This window comes from Mizuhopecten yessoensis, unplaced genomic scaffold, assembly GCF_002113885.1.
Source record: "Mizuhopecten yessoensis strain PY_sf001 unplaced genomic scaffold, ASM211388v2 scaffold3997, whole genome shotgun sequence".
Taxonomy (NCBI): domain Eukaryota; kingdom Metazoa; phylum Mollusca; class Bivalvia; order Pectinida; family Pectinidae; genus Mizuhopecten; species Mizuhopecten yessoensis.
Genome location: NW_018405324.1, coordinates 64,945 through 90,439, shown reverse-complemented (window position 1 = coordinate 90,439; position 25,495 = coordinate 64,945). Strand labels below are relative to the sequence as shown.

General features: G+C 37.7%; 1 protein-coding gene across 1 annotated transcript in view; it reads left to right on the top strand.

The window, feature by feature from the left end:
* The first annotated feature begins 3,328 nt into the window (after positions 1–3,328).
* Positions 3,329–25,495, top strand: part of LOC110448310 (ubiquitin carboxyl-terminal hydrolase 20-like) — a 35,734-nt gene continuing 13,567 nt past the window's right edge. The window contains exons 1-18 of the mRNA XM_021494480.1: positions 3,329–3,421; positions 4,728–4,839; positions 5,260–5,385; positions 5,686–5,786; positions 6,121–6,281; positions 8,291–8,360; positions 8,544–8,657; positions 8,990–9,068; positions 9,317–9,971; positions 12,909–13,000; positions 14,250–14,413; positions 17,390–17,494; positions 17,763–17,808; positions 18,009–18,120; positions 19,269–19,334; positions 20,879–21,005; positions 22,491–22,554; positions 22,778–22,883. Coding sequence (XP_021350155.1) covers positions 4,753–4,839; positions 5,260–5,385; positions 5,686–5,786; positions 6,121–6,281; positions 8,291–8,360; positions 8,544–8,657; positions 8,990–9,068; positions 9,317–9,971; positions 12,909–13,000; positions 14,250–14,413; positions 17,390–17,494; positions 17,763–17,808; positions 18,009–18,120; positions 19,269–19,334; positions 20,879–21,005; positions 22,491–22,554; positions 22,778–22,883 — 2,275 coding nt within the window. The 5' untranslated portion in view covers positions 3,329–3,421; positions 4,728–4,752. The remainder of the gene's footprint in view (positions 3,422–4,727; positions 4,840–5,259; positions 5,386–5,685; positions 5,787–6,120; positions 6,282–8,290; positions 8,361–8,543; positions 8,658–8,989; positions 9,069–9,316; positions 9,972–12,908; positions 13,001–14,249; positions 14,414–17,389; positions 17,495–17,762; positions 17,809–18,008; positions 18,121–19,268; positions 19,335–20,878; positions 21,006–22,490; positions 22,555–22,777; positions 22,884–25,495) is intronic.

The following is a 25,495-nucleotide window of genomic DNA, read 5'->3' as shown; positions in this document are numbered from 1 at the left end:
CGTACCTTCAGATGCTAGACCCAATCCATAACCAAGGGCTACGTCTAGCCCTTGGAGCTTTTCGAACAACACCTGTAAAAAGCCTGTACGTGGAAGCAAATGAACCATCCCTTTATGACAGAAGAAAAAAACTTTCATTACAATTTGCAGCTCAATTAAAATCAAACCCTAAAAATCCTGCTTTCGACCAAGTATTCAACCCCAAATACCAAAACATATTTACGCAAAACCAAAAACTTCTGCCAACATTTGGTATCCGAATTTCGAATTTGCTGCAAGAACTGAACATAAAGTTGACGGACATAGCTGAATTTAACATATCTGATGTTCCTCCGTGGACCATTCAAACCCCTGATTTTAACTTTACATTACATGAGCGTGGGAAATCAAGTGTTATGCCCGAAGAACACAAATCCTCCTTTCGGGAATGCATTTCGAATTACCCTTCTCATACACAACTTTACACCGATGGCTCCAAAGAAGGTGAGAAAGTGGCAGCAGCCTGCTGTACTGCTAATACTTGCACTTCAGTCTGACTACCAGACGGCGCCTCCATCTTTTCTGCTGAAGCATGTGCCATTGGTTTGGTCCTCGACCGTATCGATGAACACCGCATTAAAAAGGCAATTATTTGTTCAGACTCTCTATCTGTCCTACAGAGTTTACAGTTACGAGATCCTAAAAACACAATCGTACAAAACCTTGCTCTTCGAATATCTCGTATATTAAAAAAGTCTAAAATAACTTTACTATGGATTCCGAGCCATGTCGGAATAAAAGGCAACGAATTTGCTGACAGGGAAGCAAAAAATGCATTGAATCTCGAACAAACAAATATCAAACTACCATACACAGATTTTAAACCTACTATTCGTACAGCCATTCAAAATGAATGGCAGAAACGCTGGTCTCTGGAGACCAACAACAAACTTTTTAAGATACAACCGAAACTTAAAACATCTATTCCCAGTCGGAAAGATCGTAGAGAGGAAGTTGTCCTCGCTCGGCTCCGCACTGGGCACACATATCCTACTCATTCGTACCTTTTAAAACGAGAAGATATACCTTCATGCCACGCATGTGACACTCCATTTACAGTGGAGCATTTTTTAATAGAATGTTCCGATTTTAAACACATTCGTGATAACTACTTCCGAGTCCCGGATATGAAAACACTTTTCAGTTCCGTGGATTCGAAGGCATTATTTAACTATTTGAAAGACATCGGTCTATTTTATAGACTCTGATGTCTTTTAACCCACCTTACCCTTTTTGACGTTATATATATATCGCATATTCCATATCATCTATTGGTTATCTCTATCATTTTAACCCCCTTTTTATTTTTTATTATCTACACATACAATGCGAATGCTTTTAAAATGAACCATTTTATCTGATTTTATCTTCGCTCCTCACACGTTTGTTAAAAAAAATAAAAATAAATAAAAAATAAAAATAAATAAATCACCATGGCCCTAAATGACCACAGCCGTCGATGGGCCGTTAAACATAAACAAACAAACAAACAAAATCCAAAATAAAATATGCAAGTGTACTTCTTACTAACTTCTCATTGTTATATTTTTGTAACCTAAACAGCAGAACCTATTTTACACTTGATGATAAATTGCTTTGTAAACATAGAAAATATGTGTGTACTATAAATGCAACTACAAGCACGTACCCTATCAAACATCCTCAATCTCATTGTCTGTCTCTAATTTTTAGCACTATGTGTAATAGACAATACATTTTTAAATATTGACACATAAAAAGTAAAGATGGAAAAAATAAAATAAAAACCATATATAGCACTGCAATGACTTTAAATTATCACTGATTACAGCAGCATGGAGTATCATTATACTCGAATACCCATTTTCAACTTTCAGCAAGGGAGTTAATTGTAATCGTTTCTGTGTATGTTCATCATGTGAAATCTAGACACAAATGTTCTTTTCTCAAAAAACTCTCAGTTAAAGGAAACAAGGTCACAGTCAATTATTGATGTGTAAAGCATAATTTTAACATAATTGCCAACATTCTAAAAAAAATCATGAAGAGAAAACGCATGCTCAGAATTAAAACTAAAATGCGTGTATGTACACCCTAAATGAAAATAACTTTTTTAAATGACATCTCTAGAGCTCTTCTTTCAAATGAAATCATCAGAGCTCAGAAAATAGGAATAGCAAATTCAGTGGTTGAAAATGCTCAATTTTAGTGTCCGAACTGGGTCTCCCTCCAAAATAGGGAGAGTTGGCAAGTATGATTTACAAGAAAATCAAATTCAGCACATTTCTTTCCATTTTGATATAGGGAAACATGAATCTTTGTTTCCCTTAGATAAATAACAACAAAGCTCGAGGGAAACATAATTGATCAGGAATACATATATTATTTTACAGAGATAGCACAATAACAATATAAATCATTGATTTTTCTGTTTTAATCAATCAAAACTCGGGGATAATAATGTTTACAGATTTTTAACTTGAGAGGCCCCAAATGTAGGAAATATGACCAGGGGAAACTAGGATGAGAGAGAAACAAAATATTTTATCTTAAAGTCATGTGATCAACATGATCCAATCAAATCTGCTGTTACATAGATGATACATGATCATATAGCTAGTGGACCATGCTTGTTTCATATACAGAGTCTCATTCTATAACACTGAACTGCATTTGAAGCTTTTCTTCAAATCTGACCAAAGTTACCTGTTACATATTACATTATGAAACATACGTAAATACGCTTTCTTTCACAGTTTTACTTTCCAAACTTATTCATAAAAACAAAGTTTTGGAGTCACCTAGTAGATACGAACATTATTCTGGTGATATTGTACACAGCAGTACACTTTTACTGTAACATCAAGGACATAACTTGATTCTACAATATTTTCTTCAATTCATTATTAGTAACAAATATCAAAACTACATCTACATTAGGAATACTACAAAAAAGCAACAAATCCAAAGTATAAAATTAATACTTCTTTCAGATTTGATTTAAATATGCAACTACTCAAACAATACACAATCTAACAAACCAATTTGTCGACACTATCTTTATCACTATTCCTCGTCGGATTATCAAGGTGACAGTGTTTTTAAAAAAAAAATTGTAAGAATGCCCTCTTGTTCTACTACTAATGTTTATGTTTAAACTAAACAAAACTTGTATATAAACATCGAAAAAAAAATGGGGAGGGGGGATGTTAGTATTTGAAAAATTATTGTAACTGTACAGGCCCTGTGTACCATTTTAACACATGATTATGATTGTAAGTAAGAGTTATCTTTCCTGAATAAATCAACTTCCTGTTCATGGCGAATGGAAGGATGACTTGAAAAATGCGAGACGAGATCTTAGTTGTCGTTGTCTAGGAAGATAAGGAGACATATTCGTCAGGTTTGCTTCGAATAATATTAACACGTTGTATCCATTGACTCCAATATTCAATGAGCATGGCTAAATGTCTGTTTTTTAAGGGCACGAGCGGATGTCGACTGTCTTTTGAATAAGTCATGAAAGTGAAAGCAGTTAAAGTCTTTCGAGACTGGGAAGCATACGCATTGGATTTCATCAGTGTTTTTTGTACTGCTATGGATCTTTCTGTAGTTATTGTGAGTTTTTAATGCGTCTTGAACTGAATTACTGTATATCTATACCCATCCGGTCCCATATAAAAGACAAATATATACAGGTCCAGTACACTCTGTGCCGATTGAGCTATATTGCAGTATTGCTGTAAAGACCTATAATAGCTCTATTGACCTATCTGAAATAGGTATTTTGAGCTATTTTCATATGATTTTCTTTTTTAAGGAAAATGAAACAAAGTCGCTTTTAAAAGAAGCTTTTATCATTAGGTTGATAACAAAAACTAGACATTAAATATAAGTAGCATATCTACACATCCAAAGACACTCATTCTTTCCATACACCATAATACAGTGGAACCTCCTACCTAAAACAATCATTGAATCAGAAACGCTAGCAGAATTCAGGACATGCACAACATATAACATAATCAAACATATACAAAACCAACAACATAACTAACACTCACTGCTTTTAACCTGTTTTTATCCTATATAGCNAAAAAAAAAAAAAAAAAAAAATCACTACATAACAGCGCACCACAGCACAAGACCCAAACTACAAAACTCTGTAATTCTCAATATTGACGGAGGAACTTTCATAGATGAATATGAAGATAAATATTCTTTTTAAAAAATAACGATATAAATAAACATCTAAATGTATGCTTTTTGTAGTCAACATTTCCATAAACCTTATTGTTTTAATGCGACTTTGCTTTAATTTAATGAAAATTGAAATCTGAGAAAATATAGCTCAATACAGCTATAATTTATAGGTGAATCTAGCTATATAGGTCTTTATAGCTATATAGCTCAATTGGCAGAGTGTACTGGACCTGATATAGATCTACTAGTATGTCAAAGGGGTATAACACAGGGGTTCATTACAAATGTCTGAAATACACACATGCTTTACTGATATGTGTGCTGTGACCCATATTAGTTATAGCATATGTGTAATTCAGACATTTGTAACGAACCCCTGTGGTTGTAATAAGGATTATACCTGATATATACCCTCTATCATCAGGAATAAGATATGGATTTTAAGCAGCATCAACCCGTATTGACCATCATAAAATCAAATCTGTGAGCAATTTATTACATTTCAGAAGTTAACAAGCTGCACACCAGAGTATGATGGCATCTAAAAAGCAATCCAACTGTCCCCATGTGTCCTATGTTGATAGTGTTACCTGGGAGGAACTCCGCACTAAACATGAGGTAAAGAAAGCTAGATAAACGAACAACACTATCAGGTACAAACAAAAGCTACAATCTGACACTATTTAGTACAAACATGAGGTGAAGAATGATCACATGTCATATCAACACACTTAAAGCATTAGTGTGAACTTTTAACTTTAAAAACTTGTCCCCAACAAATATGCGCATACCATGAAGTATCAATGACAACAAGATATAGGACAGTCTCACAAGTCAAAGACTTACAACGACTGGGAGAACAGTGCGACCTGGTGATCTGCATATCCTTCAAAGGAAGCAAAGAATCATGTATTCCTTCCACAATGTGTACTGTCCCTAAACAGAACAATAATACAACAGTTGATATATCCCCGGTATTGTTGGGAACCTAAATTACTTTGGTGTTATTGGATACCTAACAGACTGTCTTCTTTACAGTTGAAGGACCTTACATGCAACACATGTGATGTGAAAGCAAACAATCTATGGTTGTGTCTTGTGGGGGCCTGTCAGTATATTGGTTGTGGTGAGTCTGTCAAGGACCACAGCTCTGAGCATGCCATGGTAAGTCGACTAATACAAACATGTGTCTCTGAATCTCTCTTCATTCAGATGTTATATGTGACGGTGTAGAAATAGGTTTTGCACGTACAGCATGCAGTTTAACATTAATAACTCCGACTAGTACAGTGCTTTCACTTTTGATACAAACAGAATCATTGTTTTCTATACATAACGCTTGAGGTAAAGGTTGACTGTTGAGTCTAATGACATCTGTTGTGCTCAACTCCAGCCAATGACTGTATGATATGTACCGGGGGGTATATCCATATTGTATAATGAATTATTTTATTTTTAACCCAGGACAAAAAACACAGCATGACCATCAACCTTTCCACCCTAAGGATCTGGTGCTATGCTTGTGAGTCAGAAGTCTTTCCTGGCAGGAACAAACCCTTCTTTACGTAAGTATACCTTTTTATTTCATATTGCTGTGAAAAAAATTGTTCTGTTTATTGAATTATACATCACTTTTATACTGGAATACATCATATATGTTAACTATGTTTAAGGCACCTGCTTTCCTTGTACATTCTGTGACCAATCACTCAAATAATAAAAATGATCAGTATGTCACTATTTAACATGATCTATATTAACTAGTCACTGTGGTAGGGTGGCAATGATTCTCACAATATTGATAGTCAGTGTCAATCCCCTGTGTAAAATATATGTGTGGGTGAGAAAAGGAAGTAGCATATGGTAATGTTTGTTATGTTTAAGTATCAAATTTTGTAGAATACCTGAAAACTCGGCAAGCGTTTTGTCTGCCAAGAAGAAAAACAGTATGTTGAGGAAATCTGCATCAAGTTCCACCAACAGTTCTCCGACCCATGGTAATTCATCTGCCGGAGAGGAGTCTGATTCGGACCTTGAGGATGAAAATGTGAAGCCAAGGGGTGAGGCTCTCTAAACAATGGCTGTTGACCATTGTATTAGCTGGATCTCCTTAAAGACAGTGTTGATATATATATCCTCAGAGGGAGGTCACAAAACGATAGCCGTAATGATAGTCACCAGGCCACAGTCAAACACAAAACGATAGCCGTAATGATAGTCACCAGGCCACAGTCAAACACAAAACGATAGCCGTAATGATAGTCACCAGGCCACAGTCAAACACAAAACGATAGCCGTAATGATAGTCACCAGGCCACAGTCAAACACAAAACGATAGCCGTAATGATAGTCACCAGGCCACAGTCAAACACAAAACGATAGCCGTAATGATAGTCACCAGGCCACAGTCAAACACAAAACGATAGCCGTAATGATAGTCACCAGGCCACAGTCAAACACAAAACGATAGCCGTAATGATAGTCACCAGGCCACAGTCAAACACAAAACGATAGCCGTAATGATAGTCACCAGGCCACAGTCAAACACAAAACGATAGCCGTAATGATAGTCACCAGGCCACAGTCAAACACAAAACGATAGCCGTAATGATAGTCACCAGGCCACAGTCAAACACAAAACGATAGCCGTAATGATAGTCACCAGGCCACAGTCAAACACAAAACGATAGCCGTAATGATAGTCACCAGGCCACAGTCAAACACAAAACGATAGCCGTAATGATAGTCACCAGGCCACAGTCAAACACAAAACGATAGCCGTAATGATAGTCACCAGGCCACAGTCAAACACAAAACGATAGCCGTAATGATAGTCACCAGGCCACAGTCAAACACAAAACGATAGCCGTAATGATAGTCACCAGGCCACAGTCAAACACAAAACGATAGCCGTAATGATAGTCACCAGGCCACAGTCAAACACAAAACGATAGCCGTAATGATAGTCACCAGGCCACAGTCAAACACAAAACGATAGCCGTAATGATAGTCACCAGGCCACAGTCAAACACAAAACGATAGCCGTAATGATAGTCACCAGGCCACAGTCAAACACAAAACGATAGCCGTAATGATAGTCACCAGGCCACAGTCAAACACAAAACGATAGCCGTAATGATAGTCACCAGGCCACAGTCAAACACAAAACGATAGCCGTAATGATAGTCACCAGGCCACAGTCAAACACAAAACGATAGCCGTAATGATAGTCACCAGGCCACAGTCAAACACAAAACGATAGCCGTAATGATAGTCACCAGGCCACAGTCAAACACAAAACGATAGCCGTAATGATAGTCACCAGGCCACAGTCAAACACAAAACGATAGCCGTAATGATAGTCACCAGGCCACAGTCAAACACAAAACGATAGCCGTAATGATAGTCACCAGGCCACAGTCAAACACAAAACGATAGCCGTAATGATAGTCACCAGGCCACAGTCAAACACAAAACGATAGCCGTAATGATAGTCACCAGGCCACAGTCAAACACAAAACGATAGCCGTAATGATAGTCACCAGGCCACAGTCAAACACAAAACGATAGCCGTAATGATAGTCACCAGGCCACAGTCAAACACAAAACGATAGCCGTAATGATAGTCACCAGGCCACAGTCAAACACAAAACGATAGCCGTAATGATAGTCACCAGGCCACAGTCAAACACAAAACGATAGCCGTAATGATAGTCACCAGGCCACAGTCAAACACAAAACGATAGCCGTAATGATAGTCACCAGGCCACAGTCAAACACAAAACGATAGCCGTAATGATAGTCACCAGGCCACAGTCAAACACAAAACGATGGTTTTGATAACAGTCATTATTGGCTAGTCAGATTCAAGTCCTAACTATTGTTATAAAACAACATGTATTTTATGGTGCAAAATATTGAGAACTTTAAAAGATGCCCATTCCAATGTAATTGATATACATATCAAGTCTGATTTGACTGTGAAATATTGTTTGTAATGACATTTACTATCGTGTAAGTACATTTACTGACATTCTTTGCAGTACAAGTACATTTATTTTGGTTTCAGGTTTGACTGGACTACAGAACCTAGGAAACACTTGCTACCTAAATTCTGCTCTCCAGGCCTTATCAAACTGGTAAGTAGAAATCTCACAGTCTTGTTTGATTGGTCAGTATAAATTTCACCGTCTTGTCTTATTGGTCAGTATAACTCCAAGAGCCTTGGTTGCTCGTTGTATATCTTTGTGATGTAGATTGTTGGAAAGTTGAAGTCGCCAGATTCATTCTTCGCTGTGTATAATGTTTGCCCATTTTTCCAGTCCTCCTCTGAGTCGGTTCTTCCTTGACTGTCATGGATTTGTGCAGCCAGAGAAAAACCCAAAGCTGTCAAGAAGTTACCAGCGACTGATCAGTGAGGTTTGGCACAAACGAAGGTAAGTTATATCTTCACACTGAAACTTCCCCTAACACAGACATCTAGTTTCTTACCTATGTGGAGTTGATGTCTGGTATAGCGTCAGCAGTACTATGTGTGGTGTCATCTCTTCATGATGTCAACAATAAATTAATGATATTTTCATAATCATAACTTACTTGAGGCTGCAACCTTCGATTAACTTGCCCCTATATCTCTGTGTTTAAGCTAAATGTTAATGTTAACAACATGGTGTTTATAAGAACCTGTACTATAAGCCATACAGTTTGGTGGAGTGTTGTTTGCCAGATGATCCCAATATGACTGGAGGTATGATGCTATCCATTACAGACCAAGCTATGTGATACCTAACAGCGTAGTGAACGGGATAAAGGTGGTCCACCCAATGTTCAGAGGCTATTCACAGCAGGTAAGTCTGATTGAACACTGACATTCAATCTGTGATAAAACAAAAACAATTGACAAAGAGAGATAGTCTTTGATAGAACTACTTAATAAATGATTTCATGTAAATATCACAAATAACCCCTGAATTAGTGTTATATTACCTGTAAAGTATACAAAGTCTCTCATGTATCTATCCAGACACACACACACACATGTACAAAAATATGATCACTGTTCACGTTATTAAGTTATTAATGTCTTTATTCAAAGGATGCTCAAGAGTTTCTGAGATGTTTCATGGATGAGCTGCATGAAGAACTCAAACAGCCACTTCCGTGTGACTCGGACGAAAATGACGATGATTCTGATGACAAAAATGGCGATGAGCCATGCAAGTTTATAGCTTCACACGATCGTCAGTTGTCTATGGATTCTACCAGCAGCAGCCAATCAGAAGATTTCTATGAGACATGTGACTCTGGTTTGAGCAGTGAGCGGTGTTCAGCAGATGTGACAATCAGTGGTGAGGATGGTGAAGCTGTACAAAACACCGAGAACTCCACTCACAGTAACAAAATAGACTCGCACTCCAGAGTGAGCGCTGGTAAAACCTACGCTCGACTTCGGCAGAATGAGGAGAAGGGAGGTAAAGCTCTCAAGGAGGACACTGTGGTGGCAAGTAAACATTTAAAGGAGACTGTCAATCAGATGTCCAAGCGGTCAGGTAGCACCGTGACAATTAACAGCACCACCTGTACAGAGGACAGTGGTCGTCCTGACGACTTCCCTTCTGACGGGGAATCACATCAGAGAAGAGTTCGCTCTAAGTCTAGCCCAAGGTTCAAACGTGCATCAGAAAGCACAGAGGCATTCAGTACCATGTCCAGAAACAGTTACTCCACCAAAATCAATATGAATAAGAAAGGTAACCTATTAGTCTTAATACCAATTGTCTAACATAATAATTCATTATACCTTTTAGTTCACATTTCACATTTTGAAGATTTTGTTCTTGTCACAAGCATAAACATTTTACTGATGTAAAGTTTTACCTACTTTGTGGTAAATTTGTAAATAACTAAGCATTCCTGATGTTGAATCTTTATTACAGTCTATAAACTGCTGACATGTTAAATGGTCTATCCGTACATAACACTGTACCTTAAATCAGTGTTAATGTGTTGTCACCTTACACCATACTCGGTGTAAAACTCTAATTCTACTTTGAATCGTTGTTAGCACTTTGTTACATAACACTGTACCTTAAATCAGTGTTAATGTGTTGTCACCTTACACCATACTCGGTGTAAAACTCTGATTCTACTTTGAATCGTTGTTAGCACTTTGTTACATAACACTGTACCTTAAATCAGTGTTAATGTGTTGTCACCTTACACCATACTCGGTGTAAAACTCTGATTCTACTTTGAATCGTTGTTAGCACTTTGTTACATAACACTGTACCTTAAATCAGTGTTAATGTGTTGTCACCTTACACCATACTCGGTGTAAAACTCTGATTCTACTTTGAATCGTTGTTAGCACTTTGTTACATAACACTGTACCTTAAATCAGTGTTAATGTGTTGTCACCTTACACCATACTCGGTGTAAAACTCTGATTCTACTTTGAATCGTTGTTAGCACTTTGTTACATAACACTGTACCTTAAATCAGTGTTAATGTGTTGTCACCTTACACCATACTCGGTGTAAAACTCTGATTCTACTTTGAATCGTTGTTAGCACTTTGTTACATAACACTGTACCTTGAATCAGTGTTAATGTGTTGTCACCTTACACCATACTCGGTGTAAAACTCTGATTCTACTTTGAATCGTTGTTAGCACTTTGTTACATAACACTGTACCTTGAATCAGTGTTAATGTGTTGTCACCTTACACCATACTCGGTGTAAAACTCTGATTCTACTTTGAATCGTTGTTAGCACTTTGTTACATTACACTGTACCTTAAATCAGTGTTAATTAATGTGTTGTCACCTTACACCATACTCGGTGTAAAACTCTAATTCTACTTTAAATCGTTGTTAGCACTTTGTTACATTACACTGTACCTTGAATCAGTGTTAATGTGTTGTCACCTTACACCATCCTCGGTGTAAAACTCTTATTCTACTTTGAATCGGTGTTAGCACTTTGTTACATTACACTGTACCCTCCATCAGTGTTAATGTGTTGTCACCTTACACCATACTTGGTGTAAAACTCTGATTCTAATTTGAATCGTTGTTAGCACTTTGTTACATTACACTGTACATTGAATCAGTGTTAATGTGCAGTATACTTTAATTCTCTATTCATATCTGAATTTGTAATTTGTAATACCTCTGACGTGTACGTGACTTACCTCTGACGTGTCTGTGACTTACCTCTGACGTGTCCGTGACTTACCTCTGATGTGAATGTGACTTACCTCTGACGTGACTTACCTCTGACGTGTACGTGACTTACCCATGCCGTGTACGTGACTTACCTCTGACGTGTACGTGACTTACCTCTGATGTGTACGTGACTAACCTCTGATGTGTACGTGACTTACCCCTCACGTGTATGTGACTTCCCTCTGACGTGTACTTGACTTCCCTCTGACGTGTACTTGACTTACATCTGACGTGTACATGACTTACCTCTGACGTGTACGTGACTTACCCCAGACGTGTACGTGACTTACCCCTGACGTGTACGTGACTTAACCCTGACGTGTACGTGACTCACCGCTGACGTGTACGTGACTCTCCTCTGACGTGTACGTGACTCGCCTCTGACGTGACTTACCTCTGCCGTGTACGTGACTCACCTCTGACGTGTGCGTGACTCACCTCTGACGTGAGTTACCTCTGACGTGTACGTGACTTACCTCTGACGTGTACGTGACTCACCTCTGACGTGACTTACCTCTGACGTGTACGTGACTCACCCCAGACGTGTACGTGACTTACCCCTGACGTGTACGTGACTTACCTCTGACGTGTACGTGCCTCACCTCTGACGTGACTTACCTCTGACGTGTTACTGTACGTGGCTTACCCCTGACGTGTACGTGACTTACCCTTGACGTGTACGTGACTCACCTCTGACGTGTACGTGACTTACCTATAATGTGTACGTGACTAACCTCTGATGTGCACATGACTTACCTGTGATGTGTACATGACTAACCTCTGATGTGTATGTGACTTACCCCTGACGTGTACGTGTCTTCCCTCTGACGTGTTCGTGACTTACCCCTGACGTGTTCGTGACTTACCTCTGACGTGTCACTGTATGTGACTTACCCCTGATGTGTACGTGACTTACCCCTGACGTGTAGGTGACTTACCTCTAACGTGTCACTGTACGTGACTTACCCCTGATGTGTACGTGACTTACCCCTGACGTGTACGTGACTTACCTCTAACGTGTTACTCTACGTGACTTGCCCCTGATGTGTACATGACTTACCTCTGACGTGTTACTGTACGTGACTTACCCCTGATGTGTACATGACTTACCTCTGACGTGTCACTGTACGTGACTTACCCCTGACGTGTACGTGACGCACCCCTGACGTGTACGTGACTCACCTCTGACGTGTACGTGACTTACCTATAATGTGTACGTGACTAACCTCTGATGTGCACGTGACTTACCTGTGATGTGTACATGACTAACCTCTGACGTGTTCGTGACTTACCCCTGACGTGTTCGTGACTTACCTCTGACGTGTCACTGTACGTGACTTACCCCTGATGTGTACGTGACTTACCCCTGATGTGTAGGTGACTTACCTCTAACGTGTTACTCAACGTGACTTACCCCTGACGTGTACGTGACTTACCTCATGTATGTCACTCTGTTTTCAGGCAAGCAGAAAAATGTCCAGTATCAGTCTGTGATCTCGGACATTTTTGATGGAAAGATCCTGAGCTCGGTGCAGTGTTTAACTTGTGAGCGGGTAAGATTAGAGCAGTGAATTGTGATACCCTCACAATTATATATAGTGTACATAGAGTAATCCATGTCTGTCCCGCCCCTCAAAAGTGTACATAGTGTAATCCATCTCTGTCCCGCCCCTCAAGCTCTTTTTATGGTGTACATAGTGTAATCCATCTCTGTCCCGCCCCTCAAGCTCTTTTTATGGTGTACATAGTGTAATCCATTTCTGTCCCGCCCCTCAATAGTGAACATAGTGTAATCCATGTCCGTCCCGCCCCTCAATAGTGTACATAGTTTAATCCATGTCTGTCCCGCCCCTCAAGCTCTTTTTATGGTGTACATAGTGTAATCCATGTCCGCCCCGCCCCTCAATAGTGTCCATAGTGTAATCCATGTCTGTTCCGCCCCTCAAGCTCTATTCATAGTGTACGTAGTGTGATCCATGTCTGTCCGGCCCCTCAAGCTCTATATAGAGTGTACATAGTGTAATCCATGTCCGTCCCGCCCCTCAATAGTGAACATAGTGTAATCCATGTCCGTCCCGCCCCTCAATAGTGTACATAGGGTAATCCATGTCTGTCCCACCCCTCAAGCTCTATATATAGTGTACATAGTGCAATCCATGTCTGTCCCGCCCCTCAAAAGTGTACATAGTGTAATCCATCTCTGTCCCGCCCCTCAAGCTCTATATAGAGTGTACATAGTGTAATCCATGCCTGTCCCGCCCCTCAATAGTGTACATAGTGTAGTCCATGTCTGTCCCGCCCCTCAAGATCTATATATAGTGTACATAGTGTAATCCATCTCTGTCCCGCCCCTCAAGCTCTTTTTATGGTGTACATAGTGTAATCCATATCTGTCCCGCCCCTCAAGCTCTTTTTATGGTGTACATAGTGTAATCCATGTCTGTCCCGCCCCTCAAGCTCTATACTAAGTATGAGAATACCTCAATTCAGTGTATGTTACAGAGTTCCAGGGCCACCATTACTATTTATAGAAACTTTCAAACAATGAACCCTATATTAAATCGGTACAGATGTTGCCGTCCTCACCTAACTGTGGGAATGTCTGTTGATCAGTGGAATCAGAGGATACTCTCACTACTGTTGAAGTTAATTACTGTATGTCCTTCATAGCTCACATTGACTCCTCATGAAAGTCTATCACATATTGATGCTGAAGATCTGAATGTCAGTTTGGACTGTTGATTTCTGCTCTTTGTACAGTGCTGTGGCCTGGATACTAAACTTGTGTACTTGTTATGGTAGGTGTCAACGACTAAGGAGACATTCCAGGACCTGTCCCTGCCCATACCGGGAAAGGACCATCTAAATATGATCCACCACAGTGCTCAGGGGGGTCCGCCAAAGGGCGGGGCATGTGGGGAGGTGCACCAGGGCTGGTTCTCATTCATGTTTACCTGGATGAAAAGGTGGGTTTACTGTATATATATATTGTAGCGTTAAAATGCATCACCCGTTGGGACCAGGGGCGACCGTTTCGCTCCTGGGGGGATATATTGGCAGTAATCCTGGGACAAGGGGTGAAAGTTCACTCCTGGTAGGATAATGTCAGTAATCCGTGAGATTTCCATAGCTTATACATGTGTAGTATGATATAGCCCCTAAGGCCGAACCTAAATGTAGATCATCATGAAATGTATATATTTGTGTATTGTTTATTTCTTCTGTTATATGTATAAACATGTGTATGCTGATTTATAATACATATACAACAATGTTGGTCATAATAACATTGCATACCTCTACAGTTAATAAATAGCATTTATTAAACTGTATCATATTGTTCTGGTTGTTTATAAATAGTGGTATATTGTCTATCATTGTGTACAGAAGTAGTGGTAAATTGTCTATCATTATGTACAGAAGAAATGGTATATTGTCTATCATTGTGTACAGAAGTAGTGGTATATTGTCTATCATTGTGTACAGAAGTAGTGGTAAATTGTCTATCATTATGTACTGAGGTAGTGGTATATTGTCTATCATTGTGTACTGAAGTAGTGGTATATTGTCTATCATTGTGTACTGAAGTAGTGGTATATTGTCTATCATTGTGTACTGAGGTAGTGGTATATTGTCTATCATTGTGTACTGAGGTAGTGGTATATTGTCTATCATTGTGTACTGAAGTAGTGGTATATTGTCTATCATTGTGTACTGAAGTAGTGGTATATTGTCTATCATTGTGTACTGAAGTAGTGGTATATTGTCTATCATTGTGTACTGAAGTAGTGGTATATTGTCTATCATTGTGTACTGAAGTAGTGGTATATTGTCTATCATTGTGTACTGAAGTAGTGGTATATTGTCTATCATTGTGTACTGAAGTAGTGGTATATTGTCTATCATTGTGTACTGAAGTAGTGGTATATTGTCTATCATTGTGTACTGAAGTAGTGGTATATTGTCTATCATTGTGTACTGAAGTAGTGGTATATTGTCTATCATTGTGTACTGAAGTAGTGGTATATTGTCTATCATTGTGTACTGAAGTAGTGGTATATTGTCTATCATTGTGTACTGAAGTAGTGGTATATTGTCTATCATTGTGTACTGAAGTAGTGGTATATTGTCTATCATTGTGTACTGAAGTAGTGGTAAATTGTCTATCATTGTGTACAGAAGTAGTGGTAAATTGTCTATCATTGTGTACAGAAGTAGTGGTATATTGTCTATCATTGTGTACTGAAGTAGTGGTATATTGTCTATCATTGTGTACTGAAGTAGTGGTATATTGTCTATCATTGTGTACTGAAGTAGTGGTATATTGTCTATCATTGTGTACTGAAGTAGTGGTATATTGTCTATCATTGTGTACTGAAGTAGTGGTATATTGTCTATCATTGTGTACTGAAGTAGTGGTATATTGTCTATCATTGTGTACTGAAGTAGTGGTATATTGTCTATCATTGTGTACTGAAGTAGTGGTATATTGTCTATCATTGTGTACTGAAGTAGTGGTATATTGTCTATCATTGTGTACTGAAGTAGTGGTATATTGTCTATCATTGTGTACTGAAGTAGTGGTATATTGTCTATCATTGTGTACTGAAGTAGTGGTATATTGTCTATCATTGTGTACTGAAGTAGTGGTATATTGTCTATCATTGTGTACTGAAGTAGTGGTATATTGTCTATCATTGTGTACTGAAGTAGTGGTATATTGTCTATCATTGTGTACTGAAGTAGTGGTATATTGTCTATCATTGTGTACTGAAGTAGTGGTATATTGTCTATCATTGTGTACTGAAGTAGTGGTATATTGTCTATCATTGTGTACTGAAGTAGTGGTATATTGTCTATCATTGTGTACTGAAGTAGTGGTATATTGTCTATCATTGTGTACTGAAGTAGTGGTATATTGTCTATCATTGTGTACTGAAGTAGTGGTATATTGTCTATCATTGTGTACTGAAGTAGTGGTATATTGTCTATCATTGTGTACTGAAGTAGTGGTATATTGTCTATCATTGTGTACTGAAGTAGTGGTATATTGTCTATCATTGTGTACTGAAGTAGTGGTAAATTGTCTATCATTGTGTACAGAAGTAGTGGTATATTGTCTATCATTGTGTACTGAAGTAGTGGTATATTGTCTATCATTGTGTACTGAAGTAGTGGTAAATTGTCTATCATTGTGTACAGAAGTAGTGGTATATTGTCTATCATTGTGTACTGAAGTAGTGGTATATTGTCTATCATTGTGTACTGAAGTAGTGGTATATTGTCTATCATTGTGTACTGAAGTAGTGGTATATTGTCTATCATTGTGTACTGAAGTAGTGGTATATTGTCTATCATTGTGTACTGAAGTAGTGGTATATTGTCTATCATTGTGTACTGAAGTAGTGGTATATTGTCTATCATTGTGTACTGAAGTAGTGGTATATTGTCTATCATTGTGTACTGAAGTAGTGGTATATTGTCTATCATTGTGTACTGAAGTAGTGGTATATTGTCTATCATTGTGTACTGAAGTAGTGGTATATTGTCTATCATTGTGTACTGAAGTAGTGGTATATTGTCTATCATTGTGTACTGAAGTAGTGGTATATTGTCTATCATTGTGTACTGAAGTAGTGGTATATTGTCTATCATTGTGTACTGAAGTAGTGGTATATTGTCTATCATTGTGTACTGAAGTAGTGGTATATTGTCTATCATTGTGTACTGAAGTAGTGGTAAATTGTCTATCATTGTGTACAGAAGAAGTGGTATATTGTCTATCATTGTGTACTGAAGTAGTGGTATATTGTCTATCAATGTGTACTGAAGTAGTGGTAAATTGTCTATCATTGTGTACAGAAGAAGTGGTATATTGTCTATCATTGTGTACAGAAGAAGTGGTGTGTACTTAGGTTACAATATATCCTCCTCCATTACAGCTGGTTTGTGGGCCCCACCATTAATCTACAAGACTGTCTAGCGGCTTTCTTCTCCGCTGATGAACTCAAGGGAGACAATATGTATAGCTGTGAGAAATGTAAAAAGTGAGTTATCTCCAATTCTATCAGCCTGTCAAAAATGTAAATGTGAGTATTCTGTGAGAAATTCAAAAGTGGAATATCTCTAATTAAATGATGTAAACAATGATTTATCTAATATTCTCTAATAAGTGAGCTATCTCTAATATTCTCTGTCTCTAAATATGTGAGTAGTGTAAAAAAAAAAGAATGATTATATCACAATCCTCTGATTCTGCTTATTTGATTAAGTAATATTTACAAATACAAATTGTATTGATTATTTTCTGTACAGATTGCGGAATGGTATCAAATATTCTAAAGTCCTGGAATTGCCTGAGGTATGTCGGTCAGAATTTTGACAAGGTATAAAAGTCAAATGAAGAAAGTTGTATCATACCTGATGAAATACATATAATTTCTATCTGTAAATTTAATGACAATAATTTTGAATGGCTAGCTGTAACTGATGTGAAGATAGTGGTATTTTGTTGATGTCTGTGTAACATACAAAGATCTAGTTAAAACTGTACCATTACAGATCCTGTGTGTTCACCTGAAGAGGTTCAGACACGAGTTCTACTCATCAAAGATCAGCTCTTATGTGGCATTTCCATTGGATGGACTGGACATGAAGCCATATACACACAAAGGTAAACAGTGACCTATTTAATCCCAGTGTTACTGGTAAACAGTGACCTATTTAATCCCAGTGTTACTGGTAAACAGTGACCTGTTTAATCATAGTGTAACTGGTAAACAGTGACCTATTTAATTCAAGTTTTACTGGTAAACAGTGACCTATTTAATTCAAGTTTTACTGGTAAACAGTGACCTATTTAATCCCAGTTTTACTGGTAAACAGTGACCTATTTAATTCCAGTGTTACTGGTAAACAGTGACCTATTTAATTGTAGTGTTACTGTTAAACAGTGACCTATTTAATCTCAGTGTTACTAGTAAACAGTGACCTATTTGATTGTAGTGTTACTGGTAAACAGTGACCTATTTAATCCCAGTGTTACTGGTAAACAGTGACCTATTTAATCCCATTGTTACTGGTAAACAGTGAACTATTTAATCGTAGTGTAACTGGTAAACAGTGACCTATTTAATTGTAGTGTTACTTGCAAACAGTGGCTTATTTAATCTTAGGTTTACTGGTAAACAGTGACCTATTTAATCATAGTGTTACTGGTAAACAGTGACCTATTTAATCGTAGTGTAACTGGTAAAGTGACCTATTTAATCGTAGTGTAACTGGTAAACTGACCTATTTAATCGTAGTGTAACTGGTAAACTGACCTATTTAATCGTAGTGTAACTGGTAAACTGACCTATTTAATCGTAGTGTAACTGGTAAACTGACCTATTTAATCGTAGTGTAACTGGTAAACTGACCTATTTAATCGTAGTGTAACTGGTAAACTGACCTATTTAATCGTAGTGTAACTGGTAAACTGACCTATTTAATCGTAGTGTAACTGGTAAACTGACCTATTTAATCGTAGTGTAACTGGTAAACTGACCTATTTAATCGTAGTGTAACTGGTAAACTGACCTATTTAATCGTAGTGTAACTGGTAAACTGACCTATTTAATCGTAGTGTAACTGGTAAACTGACCTATTTAATCCTAGGTTAACTGGTTAACAATAGTTCTATAGGTAAAAAATCCTCTATTTTACTTTAGTTCTACATGTGAACAACAACATACTTCACCCTGTTCTTCAGGAAATCAAAAACTAATATTAGTGTGTGTGCTGCATATATTTAGTGATTCATGTATTTTCTGATTTCAGACTGCAAGTCTGAGGTGATGATCTATGACCTCATAGCTGTTATATGTCACCATGGCACTGCTGGGGGTAAGTCGGTTGTCTTGAAAACAAGAAAATTTCTTAACAGAGAAACATATGAAAGAGAAATAATGGAGACATAATGTCAAGATGTCTGAATGTTTGTGACAAAGAAGCAAAAATAAAATGTAGGTTACTGTTGATTTTATACCAATTTAAGGGTTTTCATGTTACTATATCTGTAGTGACAATCTAATGACAGTATAAATAGGTTATCTACACAATTTATATTGATAGTCTTGTATATTTAGTCTGAAGATTTTGGGCATTTAATTTAAACATTTTGTGCACCTCGGTTCAACGTGTTGCATATTTTGAAGTGTTCTATGTTACAGCTGGTCACTACAGTGTGTATTTAGAAGTGTTCTATGTTACAGCTGATCACTACAGTGTGTATCTAGAAGTGTTATATGATACAGCTGATCACTACAGTGTGTATCTAGTAGAAGTGTTCATGTTACAGCTGATAACTACAGTGTGTATCTAGAGGTGTTCTATGTTACATTTGGTCACTACAGTATGTATCTAGAAGTGTTATATGATACAGCTGATCACTACAGTGTGTATCTAGAAGTGTTATATGGTACAGCTGATCACTACAGTGTGTATCTAGAAGTGTTCATGTTACAGCTGATAACTACAGTGTGTATCTAGAAGTGTTCTATGTTACATTTGGTCACTACAGTATGTATCTAGAAGTGTTATATGATACAGCTGATCACTACAGTGTGTATTTAGAAGTGTTCTATGTTACAGCTTGTCACTACAGTGTGTATCTAGAAGTGTTCTATGTTACAGCTGATCACTACAGTGTGTATTTAGAAGTGTTATATGTTACAGCTGATCACTACAGTGGGTATTTAGAAGTGTTATATGTTACATCTGATCACTACAGTGGGTATTTAGAAGTGTTTTATGTTACAGCTGATCGCTACAGTATGTATCTAGAAGTGTTAATGTTACAGCTGATCGCTACAGTATGTATCTAGAAGGGTTATATGTTACAGCTTGTCTCTACAGTGTGTATCTAGAGGTGTTCTATGTTACAGCTTGTCAATACAGTGTGTATCTAGTAGAAGTGTTCATGTTACAGCTGATCACTATAGTGTGTATCTAGAAGCGTTATATGTTAAAGCTGATCACTACAGTATGTATCTAGAAGTGGTATATGATACAGCTGATCACCACAGTGTGTATTTAGAAGGGTTCTATGTTACAGCTTGTCACTTCAGTGTGTATTTAGAAGTGTTTTATGTTACAGCTGATAACTACAGTGCGTATCTAGAAGTGTTAATGTTACAGCTGATCAATACAGTGTGTATCTACAAGTGTTATATGTTACAGCTTGTCAATACAGTGTGTATCTAGAAGAGTTCATGTTACAGCTGATCAATACAGTGTGTATCTACAAGTGTTATATGTTAAAGCTGATCACTACAGTTGGTATCTAGAAGTGTTATAGGTTACAGCTGGTCACTACCGTGTGTATCTAGAAGTATTCTATGTTACAGCTTGTCTCTACAGTGTGTATCTACAAGTGTTATATGTTACAGCTGGTCACTACACAGCATACTGTCTCAACTACACTAATGAACAGTGGTACGAGTTTGATGACCAGTATGTCACGGAGGTGGACATCAACCAGGTCATCAACTGTGAGGCCTACGTCCTCTTCTACAGGTAAGGTCAAGGTCATTCAACTAGGGTAAGGTAAGGTAAGGTTTAGGTCACTGACATAGATCAGTAGTTGAAATGACTTTTTTAGATGTATGATTAGTTAATATGTAGTTTGATCACTCTCATAGATATAGAAATAGTTCTGGTGACATCACAAAATATAGAAATAGTTCTGGTGACATCACAAAATATAGAAATAGTTCTGGTGACATCACAAAATATAGAAATAGTTCAGGTGACGTCACAAAATATAAAAATAGTTTAGGTGACATCACAAAATATAGAAATAGTTCAGGTGACATCACAAAATATAGAAATAGTTCTGGTGACATCACAAAATATAGAAATAGTTCTGGTGATATCACAAAATATAGAAATAGTTCTGGTGACATCACAAAATATAGGATTAGTTCTGGTGACATCACAAAATATAGAAATAGTTCAGGTGACATCACAAAATATAGAAATAGTTCTGGTGACGTCACAAAATATAGAAATAGTTCTGGTGACATCACAAAATATAGAAATAGGTCTGGGGACGGCACAAAATATAGAAATAGTTCTGGTGACATCACAAAATATAGGATTAGTTCTGGTGACATCACAAAATATAGAAATAGGTCTGGGGACGGCACAAAATATAGAAATAGTTCTGGTGACATCACAAAATATTGAAATAGTTCTGGTGACATCACAAAATATAGGATTAGTTCTGGTGACATCACAAAATATAGAAATAGGTCTGGGGACGGCACAAAATATAGAAATAGTTCTGGTGACATCACAAAATATTGAAATAGTTCTTGTGACATCACAAAATATTGAAATAGTTCTGGTGACATCACAAAATATAGGATTAGTTCTGGTGACATCACAAAATATAGAAATAGGTCTGGGGACGGCACAAAATATAGAAATAGTTCTGGTGACATCACAAAATATTGAAATAGTTCTTGTGACATCACAAAATATTGAAATAGTTCCGGTGACATCACAAAATATAGAAATAGTTCTGATGACATCACAAAATATAGAAATAGTTCAGGTGACGTTACAAAATATAGAAATAGATCTGGTGACATCACAAAATATAGAAATAGTTCTTGTGACGTCACAAAATATAGAAATAGTTCTGGTGACATCACAAAATATAGGATTAGTGCTGGTGACATCACAAAATATAGAAATAGTTCAGGTGACGTCACAAAGTATAGAAATAGTTCAGGTGATATCACAAAATATAGAAATAGTTCTGGTGACATGACAAAATATAGAAATAGTTCTGATGACATCACAAAATATAGAAATAGTTCTGGTGACGTCACAAAATCTAGAAATAGTTCAGGTGACGTCACAAAATATAGAAATAGTTCAGGTGACGTCACAAAATATAGAAATAGTTCTTGTGACGTCACAAAATATAGAAATAGTTCATTTGTTCAGATAATTTTATTAGGTGTTTATGAATGTTTTGTTTTTAAATTGCAGGAAAAGAAATGATAAAATGATATCTATAAGACAGAAAGCCATGCAGCTCAAGGAAACACAGGAGGTTAGTATTACAGAAGCACAATGTCTGTCAACTTAAGAGCTTTGAAACAATAAAATTTGTAAGTTACCTATAACTGTATAACATTTTACAAATTTAAAGAGGATAATGTTATATAGAAAACTTGCTGGTCACTGTGTATGAAAGAAATTATTTATGTTAGTTAGATATAAACACTTTGAAGGGGAGATTATTGTTCATATAACAGAAATCTTGTTTTGAACAGTCGAGTCTCCTGCAGTTTTTTGTATCCAAACAATGGATCAACCGTTTTAACATGTTTGCTGAGCCTGGTCCCATCACCAACTTTGACTTCCTGTGTCCTCATGGAGGTAATTATCTGCCTTTGTACATGTTATATTGCCATGTTCTTATATATTTTTGGATTGCTATTAGTCAAAGTAACACAATATTGGTGGAAAAGTATCACTGATTGTTTGTATTTGTTGTGGAAAGTTATGTCCACTACTTTAGAACAGTGGTGGTCAGCTGGTTTGTCTGAATACTGTGTGTGTAGTATCCTAGTGTTGTCTGGCATTTCCCTAGGGAATATATACATAGTACAATTTACAGGATGATCATGGGTTTCATTTTGAGATAAGAAATCAAAGAATGGTCTCATAATTAATGTGAATGAATATATATATATATATTATAAAAAGAAAAATTCTCAACAACGAGTCTTAAGTACTTTCATCTCTTCTAGGAGATTCTTCAAATATATATATATATAGGCTTGTAAAGGGAAACTTAATCATGTAAAACTAGTGTCAGTCAAAAGTGAAAATTGATCTTGTCAAAAACTTATTGTTCTATCAGAGAGTGAAGCAGAAAACAAACCAAATGTAAATTGATACAACTTGCCAATGTTTAATGCCGTTAGATATCCTTAAATTTGAGGTAATCATTGACAAGCATGTGTTAAGGTTGTATGATGTCCCAAGCCCACGTTGTACCTGTAATGTTACTGATAAGGTTGTATGATGTCCCAAGGCCATGTTGTACCTGTAATGTTACTGATAAGGTTGTATGATGTCCCGAGGCCACGTTGTACCTGTAATGTTACTGATAAGGTTGTATGATGTCCCGAGGCCACGTTGTACCTGTAATGTTACTGATAAGGTTGTATGATGTCCCGAGGCCACGTTGTACCTGTAATGTTACTGATAAGGTTGTATGATGTCCCAAGGCCACGTTGTACCTGTAATGTTACTGATAAGGTTGTATGATGTCCCAAGGCCACGTTGTACCTGTAATGTTACTGATAAGGTTGTATGATGTCCCAAGGCCACGTTGTACCTGTAATGTTACTGATAAGGTTGTATGATGTCCCAAGGCCACGTTGTACCTGTAATGTTACTGATAAGGTTGTATGATGTCCCAAGGCCACGTTGTACCTGTAATGTTACTGATAAGGTTGTATGATGTCCCAAGGCCACGTTGTACCTGTAATGTTACTGATAAGGTTGTATGATGTCCCAAGGCCACGTTGTACCTGTAATGTTACTGATAAGGTTGTATGATGTCCCAAGGCCACGTTGTACCTGTAATGTTACTGATAAGGTTGTATGATGTCCCAAGGCCACGTTGTACCTGTAATGTTACTGATAAGGTTGTATGATGTCCCAAGGCCACGTTGTACCTGTAATGTTACTGATAAGGTTGTATGATGTCCCAAGGCCACGTTGTACCTGTAATGTTACTGATAAGGTTGTATGATGTCCCAAGGCCACGTTGTACCTGTAATGTTACTGATAAGGTTGTATGATGTCCCAAGGCCACGTTGTACCTGTAATGTTACTGATAAGGTTGTATGATGTCCCAAGGCCACGTTGTACCTGTAATGTTACTGATAAGGTTGTATGATGTCCCAAGGCCACGTTGTACCTGTAATGTTACTGATAAGGTTGTATGATGTCCCAAGGCCACGTTGTACCTGTAATGTTACTGATAAGGTTGTATGATGTCCCAAGGCCACGTTGTACCTGTAATGTTACTGATAAGGTTGTATGATGTCCCAAGGCCACGTTGTACCTGTAATGTTACTGATAAGGTTGTATGATGTCCCAAGGCCACGTTGTACCTGTAATGTTACTGATAAGGTTGTATGATGTCCCAAGGCCACGTTGTACCTGTAATGTTACTGATAAGGTTGTATGATGTCCCAAGGCCACGTTGTACCTGTAATGTTACTGATAAGGTTGTATGATGTCCCAAGGCCACGTTGTACCTGTAATGTTACTGATAAGGTTGTATGATGTCCCAAGGCCACGTTGTACCTGTAATGTTACTGATAAGGTTGTATGATGTCCCAAGGCCACGTTGTACCTGTAATGTTACTGATAAGGTTGTATGATGTCCCAAGGCCACGTTGTACCTGTAATGTTACTGATAAGGTTGTATGATGTCCCAAGGCCACGTTGTACCTGTAATGTTACTGATAAGGTTGTATGATGTCCCAAGGCCACGTTGTACCTGTAATGTTACTGATAAGGTTGTATGATGTCCCAAGGCCACGTTGTACCTGTAATGTTACTGATAAGGTTGTATGATGTCCCAAGGCCACGTTGTACCTGTAATGTTACTGATAAGGTTGTATGATGTCCCAAGGCCACGTTGTACCTGTAATGTTACTGATAAGGTTGTATGATGTCCCAAGGCCACGTTGTACCTGTAATGTTACTGATAAGGTTGTATGATGTCCCAAGGCCACGTTGTACCTGTAATGTTACTGATAAGGTTGTATGATGTCCCAAGGCCACGTTGTACCTGTAATGTTACTGATAAGGTTGTATGATGTCCCAAGGCCACGTTGTACCTGTAATGTTACTGATAAGGTTGTATGATGTCCCAAGGCCTTGTACCTGTAATGTTACTGATTTGGTTGTATGATGTCCCGAGGCCACGTTGTACCTGTAATGTTACTGATAAGGTTGTATGATGT